This window comes from Pteropus vampyrus, unplaced genomic scaffold, assembly GCF_000151845.1.
Source record: "Pteropus vampyrus isolate Shadow unplaced genomic scaffold, Pvam_2.0 Scaffold526, whole genome shotgun sequence".
Taxonomy (NCBI): Eukaryota; Metazoa; Chordata; class Mammalia; order Chiroptera; family Pteropodidae; genus Pteropus; species Pteropus vampyrus.
Window position 1 is genome coordinate 338,317 of NW_011889307.1, and position 12,381 is coordinate 350,697.

The 12,381-nt window shown below is 36.4% G+C and overlaps 1 protein-coding gene across 1 annotated transcript in view; it reads right to left on the reverse strand.

The window, feature by feature from the left end:
* Window positions 1–12,381, reverse strand: part of COL12A1 (collagen type XII alpha 1 chain) — a 115,057-nt gene that overhangs the window by 100,932 nt on the left and 1,744 nt on the right. Inside the window, exons 2-7 of the mRNA XM_023525102.1 lie at window positions 10,790–10,903; window positions 5,148–5,264; window positions 3,169–3,312; window positions 2,672–2,731; window positions 489–752; window positions 150–314 (exon numbers count right to left, since the gene is read on the reverse strand). Coding sequence (XP_023380870.1) covers window positions 150–314; window positions 489–752; window positions 2,672–2,731; window positions 3,169–3,312; window positions 5,148–5,264; window positions 10,790–10,862 — 823 coding nt within the window. The 5' untranslated portion in view covers window positions 10,863–10,903. The remainder of the gene's footprint in view (window positions 1–149; window positions 315–488; window positions 753–2,671; window positions 2,732–3,168; window positions 3,313–5,147; window positions 5,265–10,789; window positions 10,904–12,381) is intronic.

A 12,381-nucleotide genomic window follows, 5' to 3' on the forward strand; every position in this document is an offset into this window, starting at 1 on the left:
AATTTTTACTCAAAGATGATTTGGCTTAATACTACATATAAAATGCAATAACACTTCTAATAGCATCCTTCCTTGAAGAGTCAACCCTTCATCTTCCTAAGCATTAAGTATGAAAAGTTCTAAAATGAAAATAACTGAACTTGACCTACCCAAAGAGAAAACTTCAACCCCGATACCACGAAGCTCTCTTGCTGGAATTTCCACTTCGTCCTGGGATTTGCCATCCGTAATAATAATTGCCACTTTAGGAAAGCCAACCCTCGCTCCAGCAGATTCCGTGAAAGTATTTTTAATTAAGTAGTCAATGGCATCCCCTGAAGTAAAAAGAGATACTATATTCATGCACCCCGCACTATACAACTTTGCCAAAGTAAAAAATTCATGATTAACTTCAAAATTATTGAACATATGATAATTGTGCAATGCTTAATTTCTTTCCCAAACAGGTATTTCATTTTTTAAACAATAACAAAATTTGTTAAACATACCTGTCATTGTGTTGCCACCTTTGTATGGGATTTTTTTAATTGCAGCAAGAAGCTCATCCCTTTGGTAGTATTGGTTTAAGTTAAATTCAGTCCTGGTATCAGAGCTGTACTGAACAACTCCAACCCTTGTCTTCTCTTCCCCAATGTCAAAAGCAGAGACAAGAGCAGCAATAAAGTCTAAAATGTACTTGAAATTATTTCTTCCCACACTCCATGAGCCATCCACAAGAAACACCAAATCAGTCCAGGCACTCACAGAGCATTCTGAAATATATTTGAGATATTTTTAAATGATGCATTATTAAACCTATCCATCATTAAAGAATATAAACTAACATGACAAAAATGTTGACTCCTTAAATTATTTTGTTCATTAGAACATATTCCCATTGTCCTTCACCCACAAATGACATGCCCTAAAGAACAGAGTTTTATTAGCACACATAGAAGCATTCTCAATGCCTTCATGAAGATGCATTTATTGAACTGTCTTTAAATTGCCACATAAGACATTATGCAAGAAGAGATAGATATATGAACTATTGTCCAAGAGCATGTGACCCAAGTATTTATGCTATCAATCTATCTATTTTCAGAAACTATATCCTCATTCATTTCTCCAAGTAAAAATTATGTGAAACATCTGGGAGATACAAAAATAAATGTAATCAAAGCATTTTTACTCCTTGGTATTTAGCAGCAAATGAATACAAAATGATTGCTGTACCATTCAAAAAAATGCAGTAGAGTCAAAGAAAAGAGCAAATCTTTTAACAGTCTCTTGCATTTACAACATAATTGTCTAAAGGTTGCAGTGGATTAGTCTAGAGGTTTAATGAACTCTAAGTTTAATGAACTCTAAGTTAAGCATAAATATGATGCAAAATGGCCAGAATATCTTGTCCTATTTATCTATCTATTTAAATCTGATAATTAAAACCTACTTTTACTAAACATAGAGGGGGGAGAACATTTTAAATCAAAAGTAAAAATACCCATGATATCCTTAAATTACTAAAATGCAATGACTCGCTTTTGTAACTGAATGTTTTTCCTTTCTGTGGTCGAGGGAATCATGAAAATCTGTATTTGTAAGGCAACGCTGAGAGAATCTTCTGAAGATGTTTTCGTCCTTGCAGCCAGTTGGTGGATAATAAAAGAAATATTTAGCTAGGAAGAGAAGGAAAGGGTCCTGGCATATTTTGCAAGTAAAATACAAGCTGCATGTCTAAATAATTTTTGCACGCTATTTAATGGGCCGTTCTAAGTCCATTGAAAAGTTAACAGACAGCATAGTGCTTTGATCCAGAATAAATATTGATGGTTCAGGGAAAATATTAGCACTGTAACTGCACACTATAAACTTCATTTCAGTTTATTAGATATCAAAAAGAATGATACACAGTGATCTAGAGTGAAAAATTCCAGATAATAAAGACTTGGTGCTCATAATCCTTTTATTGTCATCCTGAGTCATAAATACAACTTTTATAAGGTGGCAAAATTAGAAGTTCAAGAAACCCCTTAAGGGTCCATCCAACTAATTCAGACAAAGCAGTATAAGACAAAAGGAGACTAGCAACTGCAAAACTGAGACTAAGTAAAATTGCTTTCATTCGATTACAAATGCACGAATGTACCAGTGATGTCTTACAGAGACCCTGGAAAAGGCTACAAGTGACTTCAACTAAGGCCATGTAAATACCTTAGATATGAGCATAACATACACACAGACCTGGAAATATATTTTCATGGCAACTGAATTGCTTAAAACGCTATAAAAGCATCTGCCTTGTGTCCCAGCCTTCCATCTCTCATATATCCCTAAGCTAACACCTATTTCTGTAACTGTCTTTGAGATACAAGTTAAGCCCAGTGATGAGGTTTGTTTTTGATCTACTGCCAAAGTCCTTCAGGAAAATTTGAACACACACAAATTCAAAACCCTCCCAGTAAAAATAATATTTAGTAAATAGAGTGAAAAATTGGCTAGCAAGTCAGAACATAGGTATTATAACTGCTTAGTCATGCATTACTATTATACCATCTGTACTTCTTCTAGATAAGGCTTATAGAAAATAATATAGAAGTAAGATCAAACTATGTATATAATTAGAACATCTCCTTCATATTACATTTATGATTTCTACAAATCCAAGCAAAAATATTAAGACAATACTTACTCTGTATCTCTGTTTTTCCAGGTTTCTTCTCCCCTGGCTTCGTTGGACCACCTGTTTGAACTGAGTCAAAACCTGATTACTACAAAAGAAAATGAACCCACACAAATACTTCCTAAAAAAGAAAATAAATATATTGTCTTTCAAAATGTATACTCATAGACTACAGCCAAATAAGCATTTCCTTGAAAAGAAATTATTTTTAGTGAGATTTTAGGTATATTTTAAAAAGACTTTAACATTTTTGCCTGGAAAACTTTAATGTTTTTAATAGTTTTCATTCATAATATTCTTGCTGCTTCCAAAGACCAAGGCTTCCAAAGACCAATCAGAAATGAATTATTCACACCACTAATGACTAGAATTATAAAAATGACTATTCTAGAAAGAATAGTTAATACTAATATAAATTAACTCTGCACAATAACAGATTAAATCCGAAAGTTGAAGGAATCTTCCGCTAAATGAAAAGAATAAAAGTACTTCATATGTGCGCTTACTTGTTAGTTGGCCTATAACTGGCACACTTTCTTCTACTTCATCATATGAAGTGATTGTCACCACATACTCTATTTCAGGTATAAGGTCTGATAATAAAGTTTCAGTGGTACTAGCTGCAAGGGTAAATTCTTTGGTGGGCCCATCTGAAAATATAGAAAGGAAAATATGAATGCCATAAAATATTTTTACATATAACACAATGCAATGTAATTCCCAGATATACTCAAACCCTGAGAAATTCAACATATATTATTTGTTAGAATATCCAAACATTGTTTTAATGTCCTCCAAAACCAAAACTTTGAACTCTAAAAATTCATTAAGTGGACTGGTATTACCTTTAGTTGTTACAATAACATTCAATGTTTGTTTGAGAACTCAAGGATTCCTGGAGATTAAAGATATACCAGAATGTCAAACCAAAAATCCCTTATTGTTTTTGAAGAGTAATGTAGGTAACAGAAACTTTTTTTATAAATGAGATGTAAAGCAGAAAAGAATTTAATTTTAAATTATTCATTGGAGGAGATCAGAAATAAAGAAGAGAGGAAGATCAGCTCCAGGAAAACAAATCCCATAAGCTAAAATTAACCTCTACTGGGAAAAAATTGGTGTGGAAGCAAGGCATCCTCCACACTCAAATGGGTGCACTGAATGGGTAATCATGCTCCTCTGAATTAACTAGGTAGCAAACGTTTCAAAGTACACTGCACTTATACCTAAGAGTATAAGTACTTATACTTAATATATATTACCAGTTATATACTTCCTTGTAGATTATGTTAAATCTCAAGTCAATCAGGAAACACAGTAGTTCCTAAGGACTAAGTCCCTGTTAAGATATTTAATTACGTTAAATTTTCATCAAAATGTAAATAATCAAAAAAGGTTACAGATGTAATAGAACCCTGAGAAATGCTCCTGGTTTACATATTGAGCATTGCAGAACCATCTAAGGCCCCCGTGGGACAACAAGACACCAGGGCTCTGCTGGGTTGGGTGATCCTAGTGCCAGTTTGGGGAGTATGTGAGTCAGTAATTTCTAACAACTGGAAACTGAATGGACTCTCTGTCAACTGCTTTGCTGCTTTGGAATGAATGAATTAGTTGACTACAAATATATATCGGGAGAAAAGATTCGAAGATGAAAAAGTAAATTCTCGACCCCTTTTTAAGTTCTCAGATCATATTAAAAAATAGTTTTCCAATTCCCTGATAAACCAGTATTTAAAATCATTGGTATTTTTAAAGGCCATAATATTTAAGCACATCTCTGGTGATAAGTTACGTTGACATCATCTATCTCCTCTGTTAGTTTATCAAGACTTCTTCCTACCACTTGGCCAGTGTTAATGGAAATGGTTATTTTCTCATTTCATGTTAGAACTAAAAATTGATCAACAGGGGTTGGTTCTCCACACTTGGGCAACATCGTGAACTAAAGATAACTCGTGAGAACAACCAAAACAATTTTCATCAAAGACTCTTAGCCTAGGATCTACAGAATCCACACAGCCAAAGTAAACTCTGGTCTTTCATCATGGTAGCGCACCATTATCCCAGAATAATGTTTCCTAAGTACTGAAGCATGTCAGACACTGGATAAGGCATAACAACGCCATCACTGGACACATTACATGTCAGAAATATTAAGTAGTTCAAGAAGAATATCAAGAAGTGAGAACTCTATTTTATTAAATCAAGGATTCCCAGCAATACTCTGATCAGGTTTTAAAAAAAAAGTCCATTTTTAATAACAACAGCTTAGCACAACAAACCATGTTGTGCCATAAAGTTCAACACTAATAAAACATTACAGCAGGTATTAGGCTAGAAATCTGGAGACCTGAGTCCACCAAATATCTGGTGATATGAACTAAATCCCTTGGGTTTTATAAATCTTGGCTTCCTCATTATAAAAAGGAAGGAGAAGAGAAGAGTGGATATCATCTTTGATGTTCCTAGAAACAAAACTTACCTGTTGTAGGATCCACTGTTATTCTGTAACCCACAATAGGATCCGTTGGTCTTGCCCATGACATATGAACAGTATTTTCATCTATAATTTTAAAATTCAAGTCTGAAGGTGGTTCAACTGCAAAAGAGAGTGTTGATATCAGTTACATTTTCCAATGTCAGAAAATGGACCAATTTAATGAATAAATAATTGTGCCGAGCAAAGCTTACTAAAATTGTCTTTGCATAAATTTGTTTCCAACAAATATAAAAGATATCTTGTTGGATAAGAATAAAATTAAAAGCTGACAAGATATGACAAAACATCAGAGAGTGTACATATTACAGAAGACAGCACGAAACACTTTTGATTCTTGAGTTGCTAGGTCATCCAAGAATGGCCAGCAAAATCAAGCATAATAGAAACATATTTGGGTACGAGTACATACAAGTACAATAAAATCACATATAATAACCACATATGCAAACAATTCACATAACAATTAAAAGAATTTCAATACATGCTGAGTGCATTTTGAATAAGCATGCCAAACCACAACCTGCTTACAACCGCGGAAGTTCATTTAGAACATTAACAGAATATTTTCTTTCCATAGTGTGGAAAAGAATCAATGATGTTTTTGGTTCATTCTCCGCATCAGTCTTGCCATTAATTTTTGTTTGATAAATCTCAATCTATGGCAGAGATGAAAATGCATTTTAATGAAAAAGAAGAATCATGGGAAATTTGGCACTGTTATGTTTCACAAGGAAATATATATTTCATGTATATTCATAGGCAAATATCCAAATAGTAATAAGTGATGTTAACAATTTATATATAGAAAAAGTGATATAGAGATGTTTATAAAATGAATATTCTGCCCGTTCACACCAATTTGCTGTATGTTTGCAAGATGTGAACCAACACTGTTCTTTTCCTTTGCAGCAGGTATACTCCATACTAGAAATGGCATTTTAAACTAAAATGCCAGTATGGTCCTTTACAAAACGATGGTTAATTATGAAAAGACAACATCAATGTATATCTATAGACATTTATTTATAGAACTTGAGGAAAACAGTGAAGAAAGATCAGCGATCTGGAGACATGACTGCGCGTAAAAACTTGGAGAAGTCAATGAAGAGAATAATCGAAAAGTACAGAAAGGAATAGTTTACATACAAAACTGTACAGCATCATGCATGTGTCAATGAAATGTGGACTCGTTTTTAGTTTCCCACAATGAACGAAAGCCTCCATGTACAATAGTCATTACACAAAGACGGTTTAGAAATATTTTATAATGATATTCTCTCTGCAGTGTTCATGCCTCATCATGCAGCATTGTACTGACTCACTGTCAGTGCATGGTCGATGCATTAAAAATTATTACTTTTGAAGCTGGTCAACAAAGTAAGAAGACTTTCAGCCATACTCTTCTTCAGTGTTTAAGTCTGAAAGTATTCCTTGTGAGTCAGAATTTTTGCATCTGTTTTGAGAGATTAATATCTCTTTGTAGGTTTTCACAGCAGTCAATTGAAATACAGCAGTAGCTTTGAGACATGAGTCAGAATTTAACGGGGGTTAGGGATTTATGTAATATTAATACATTTTAATGGAAATAAAACAAATTAAGCAAACATTTGCTTTAATAAACTGCTGCTTACAACTATAAGAGATGACTTTTTTACTTTTTATTGGATACACTAGTAATGTAATTAAGGTTATTTTCTTACTATCCATACACAGGCAGTGAGATTAGACTATTAATCTACATGCATAGTTTAATTATTCAGCATTCTGCTGTCTGTAACCATACTGCGAGGTTTAGCTGTCATCACTTAGTTTAACAAGCATGCAAGAAATGTTAATAGGACAATAGGTATTAAGAATATCATTATAAAATATTGTTCCAGTAGCAAATGGCTCAGGACAAATTTAATGCAAAGGCAGACACAACTGGCCTGAGCATGCTTTTAAAAACATCAGTACATGGAAAAACAGTACCACCAACCTTGTAAGGAAATTGACCTGAAGCAGCAGACATTAGGTTAAAACTGCTGAGGGGCAGCAGCGGCCCACCTTGTTGATTTCCAAATGACCAGGATTCCAGAAAAACTGAAAAATTGACTGTTGGGAAAAGTCTTTAACATTTCAGAGGACTTTTAGGTGTTCATAGAAACTCAAGATGTGGTAGTTGGGGGTCAAAAGAAGGGAAGAGTGGCCAGCCAGCACGTGTCCGGCAGAGCGCCCACACCACTTTTCTTCTCGCCACTTTTATCACATATACAGCCTTTCGGAAGTGCCATTCTACTTGATTTTGTTTGTTTGTTTGTTTCATATAAAAAGATAACAAAGCAGGGTGAGAATGGACTCCTGTCAACTTCAATCAATAAAAATGTATTTTCATTAATTTTGAAAAATCTTTTACACAAAAATAATTCACAACTTGTATGGTCATAAGCAGCATTTTGTGTTCCCTAAAACACTTTATAATTGTCCTTTTTTCTTCTCATAACTACCAGCATAGTGGGCCTTATTATTCCAGTTTCACAGATCAGTCAGCGAAATTCAGAGGGGTTAACCCAGCTAATAAGCAGCAAAACTCTGATCCCTTGGTCTGACTCAGCGCATACAATTTTCAGCCATACTCAGTTAAGCGTAAAGAATAAGAAATATTTGAGTGTAAGATTAACTTTAGAAACCAATACTTATACATAGCTGACTATGTATAAATATACATATGTATTAATATATGTATACATTTTTCTATAAAAAAATTATTTGATGCCTGCTCAATAATAAATATATGGGACTCAGTGAACATACAATTTATGTATAGATAGAATTTGGCACATTAACTTTACACACTTGTTCAAGCAATTTGAAAGTATAGTGTCTATATTGATACATAATTTAAAAAACAATTTTTTCATCATGGCATACAAAAGGAAGATATGTCCGAAAGTTTACCAACTGTACAGAAATGGGTGAGTGAGTGGATGAATGGATGGATGGAGAGATGGACAGGTGAGAGAAGAATAGTCTAATATGTTTTGGTAAGTATATAAAATGCATTGAAGATGAAGAAAAACTGAGAACACACTATTAAAATATCATCCTGATAAACTACTAAGACCTTTAGTCTACTCTTTGTGATAACAACACTGAAAGGTAAAAAAAAAAAAAAAAAACTTCAGCAGTGTGCAAAGAATGGTTTTATTATACCCAAGAGGCATTAAGATAAATTTTCCATCCAAAGTTAATATAAATTTAAATGATCTTTCCATTTCATTTGTGTTCATAAGATACTATGGCTACATTAAAACTAAAATTAAACAACATAGCAAGAAACAGCAGTGCAAGGTAAAATTTTGAAATGCCCCCAACAGAAATATTTCAAAGAAATTCTGTTTCCAGCCCATTGTCCCCAGAAAGGCCTTGGCCACAAATTTTGTTAGCCCTTCAGAGGCTTCTGGGACTATTTAGTTGGTAGTTAGCACCTAAGCTGTGCTGTCCAATACAGAAGTCACCAAGCACATGTGGCTATCAAGCACTTGAAACACTGCCAGTGCCAAATGAAATGTGCCACATGCATAAAATACACACTCAACTTCAAAGACTTAGTACAAAAAATGTAAAATACCTCATCAATAATTTCTATATTGATTACATGTTGAAATGATAATGTGATATTATTAGGTCATATTAAGATACATTATTAGGAAATATTAGGTTAAGTGAAATATATTATAAAGATTAATTTCATCTGTTTCTTTTTCCTCTCTTAACGTGGCTGAAAATATTTCTGACAGTTCCAAACTAGAGAATAAGGCCAAAAAATAATAATTTTATTAAAATATAATTATTAAATGCTGATGTAAGGGGGTGAGAGACAAGAAAAAAAAGCAAAAGAAAGTGCTGTATCATGTGGAAATAAATACAAATTGAAAAGATAAAATGTGAAAAATATGAAAATAATAAGTAACATAGATAGCGAAATGTTCTTTATAACTACCACTTTGCTAACCAGCCATCATCTAATACAGACTTGACTTTTTTCCACTTACATCATTTCCAACCTAATTCTTCTACTAAGAATTCTCAAATCCTTCTGATTTTCAAGGAACTATTTCTTAATGAGCAGTCAATGGGCCACTTCAGTGAATTATCTAAAAATATCTTTAGCATGGCTTCCAGAGTTCCTCAAATAAAATTCCTTCCTATCAACAACAAAGAAAGGAGCATTAAAGGCAACCTCATCTGAACATTACTTCACAGAGGCCACTCTAAAATATTAATCAGATAAGAAGAGCCAGCAAGTTTCTGTCACTTTTCTAAACACACCATACATTTTGGAGACTACTTGCTTTTCCTCGTCTTAATTTTTTGTACCTGCAATCTCGAAGTAGAAAAATCAAACACAATAGAAAGTTTTTGAAAATTTCAGTGTTGTATAAAACAGCTTTGCTTTGCCACAACCTCCCCGGCCCGGAACCGCCATAGATAGGTGTCCCTTGCAGAACTATTTCTTTCTCCCTTAACTCCATCAGCAGCATTCCTTACTTTAAAAAAAAAAAAAAAAGAAAGAAAGAAATTTTAAAATGTCTTTTATGGTACTACCCCATTTATCTTGCAGAACAATACATCTAGTTTGTCAGATTTCTTTCCAGTGGGTTCATATATAGAAATAGGTTGTCTAGTAAATACTGAGAAATTAAGTCATCACGTGAACACAAGAAAAAGAAGAAAGTGAGGTCGAAAATCTAGCAAAAGTCCTTTGATTTCCAGAGGGCCGAGTCACACGGAACCATTTTGCAGACCTTGGGGCAACGACTACCGACTCTGTGCTCAGGTCTGAGGCTGGAGGAAAGGAGGGAGGGGAAGGTGATGCCCTGTTTGTCTGGCGCCCGCCAGCTTCCTGGGTTGGGATCTTTGGCCCAGACCAGCCTGTGTGCGCCGGGCTGGGCCTGGGCCAATGGCCTCCGAGCCCCGCGAACCAAATAGAGACAGCAGCGACCCTCGACCACGAGAACACACCCTGGGTCCTGGATCTCTGCTTACCACCCATCCCCTGGGCGATTTGGCTGCTACCTCATTTGTCCGCAGCGTCAGCCTGGCCAACTGAGTTCCCCACAAAACACACAGACGCGCAGAGCCGGCGCTGTTGGAGTCTTTTATTGTGTGCCCTCACGGAGGTCGCAGCCCCCAGCCCGGTGGTTACCAGTCACGCAAGTGAGCGCCCGGCGCACCAGAGCTCCTGAGCAGCACCCGGAGGTATCCTGTTTGTAGAGGTGGGAGCAGCTGTCGCCCCCTCTCGGACAGCTGGTTCTCTTGGAAGGCGGCAGCGTAGGTGGCAGTGTGGACAGCACACCGCAGAGACAAGCGCAAGGAGACCACACAGCACTGTACGGAATGAATTAAGCAGAATACGAGAGATCTGGACCAGAGAGCTGGGAAATGGACAAACCTCAGGAGAAGGGGGCGTTTCTCTGCAAGAGAGAAACCCCCGGGAAAAAACACGAAGCGCGGGGAAACAGAGCGAGCAATAGAGGCAAGATTGATTTGTTTTTGTTTTTTTTGTTTGTTTGTTTGTTTGTTTTTTTCCTTCCTATAATTCTGCAATGTTACTGTAGGAGGGGGAAGGAAGAGTTTTTTACCTTCTGCCTCAATGGAAGACAGGAGCAGGGCCGCGCCCAGGATGGCGAGCGCTGTTGAAAGCCTGGTCCGCATGCTCGGCCTCGGCCTCTGAGCTCACAGCCGCATGAAGGGATCTGTGGGAGGAAGCAGGGACCGCATCACAACCGGGTCGGAGAAAGCCTGGGACCAGGTTAGAACTGGAGCCTGGCCCCGGGCCAGAGCCAAATCAGATCTGCCTTAATAACCACAGGGCCCAGCTCAGCATATAATGGGCCTATTGTGGAGCAGTGTAAGTCAAGTTCATCTACAGCAGTTTAATCATGGTATTAAGAAGGAGTTCAAGTTTAAAGAGGGTCCTGTTTTCCTGGAGGCTGGTCCTGCTTAGCATCCAAGGTGAAGGCCTTACCAGGCCCCACATGACTTCATCCTGCCTGGGTGATGGCTAATTCAGAGGTCATTTTATCCCTGACTCGACTAAATGTCTCTTCCAGCTGGGGATTTTATTTGGCAAGCCACTTTTTCCTAGCTGCTGAACTCTTTAGGTAACTGTACTTTAGTGGTCTCAGGGTAATTTGGAAAAGTATAATAAACCTCTTTTACTCTCTTTTTTCTTCATTTCGTTCTGCCTACAAATATGCAGCTCTTTAGATCTGAAATGGATTATACAGAAATATGTAAGGCCCAACTGAAACCTGATCCTCCTGCTAGCTGTGTTGTCTTCACATCTGATAAATCCTTTACCCAAAATGAAGGAGAAACAACTCTAAAACACATAATAAAAAAAGGCACAAGCAATAGAAGAGGCAAAACGCTCTTGTCTGTTTCCCCAAGATACTTTTTATAAAAATTCCCAGTAATAATTAATCTTTTCATTTAGCTATTCATTTATTACAGGTATATGTGCTCCAAAGGAGAATATGTCCTATTCTGATTTTTCCTGACTCTATAGCTAGGTTATTAAATCCTTAAAGACAGAGTTTCATTCATCCTTTGTGGTTCCAATCAAACGGTAGGTGCTTAATCCATGTCTGCAGACAGGACTCTTCTAAAATATTCTAAGGTGCAATCCAGAGACAAAAGCTGCTAGCAATGAGCTGAACTGGGAAGCTGCCAGAGGTAAAACATAAAAAGAGAATTGACTCTGGGGTACATAAATTATTGTAAAGCAACAGACTAGGCCTCATGAAAATACAGAGTCGTGCTTGGGAATCCAAACATAAGCCAAAGGTCGAGCCTTCTTTGAGAAAAGAACCTGACAAGCTCCAACCATGTCTTTCCAAATTATTGGCACAATGTATTAGGGCAGCTTTCCTCGGCCTGAGTGTAAATTGCCTTTTAAATGTCTGATGAGCAGGCGTGCCAAATTTGCCCAGAGCTCTTTTTTATGAAGCCAAGATTAAAATTTTGGCACTGCTCTGGAGATCCAAGGGCTCTAGCAATTTCTTCTTCCTAATTAACAATTGTTTGACATTTCTAATCCTCTTCTTATATCCGTGAAAAGCAAGAGGTGAAACTGGCCCATTGTTCCCGTCATCAGGCCTTAACTTTGCTATAATTTCCAACTCAGTTGGCAGTCGTGCTCGCGAAAAGTTAAAGGCTGACAATCTACCCA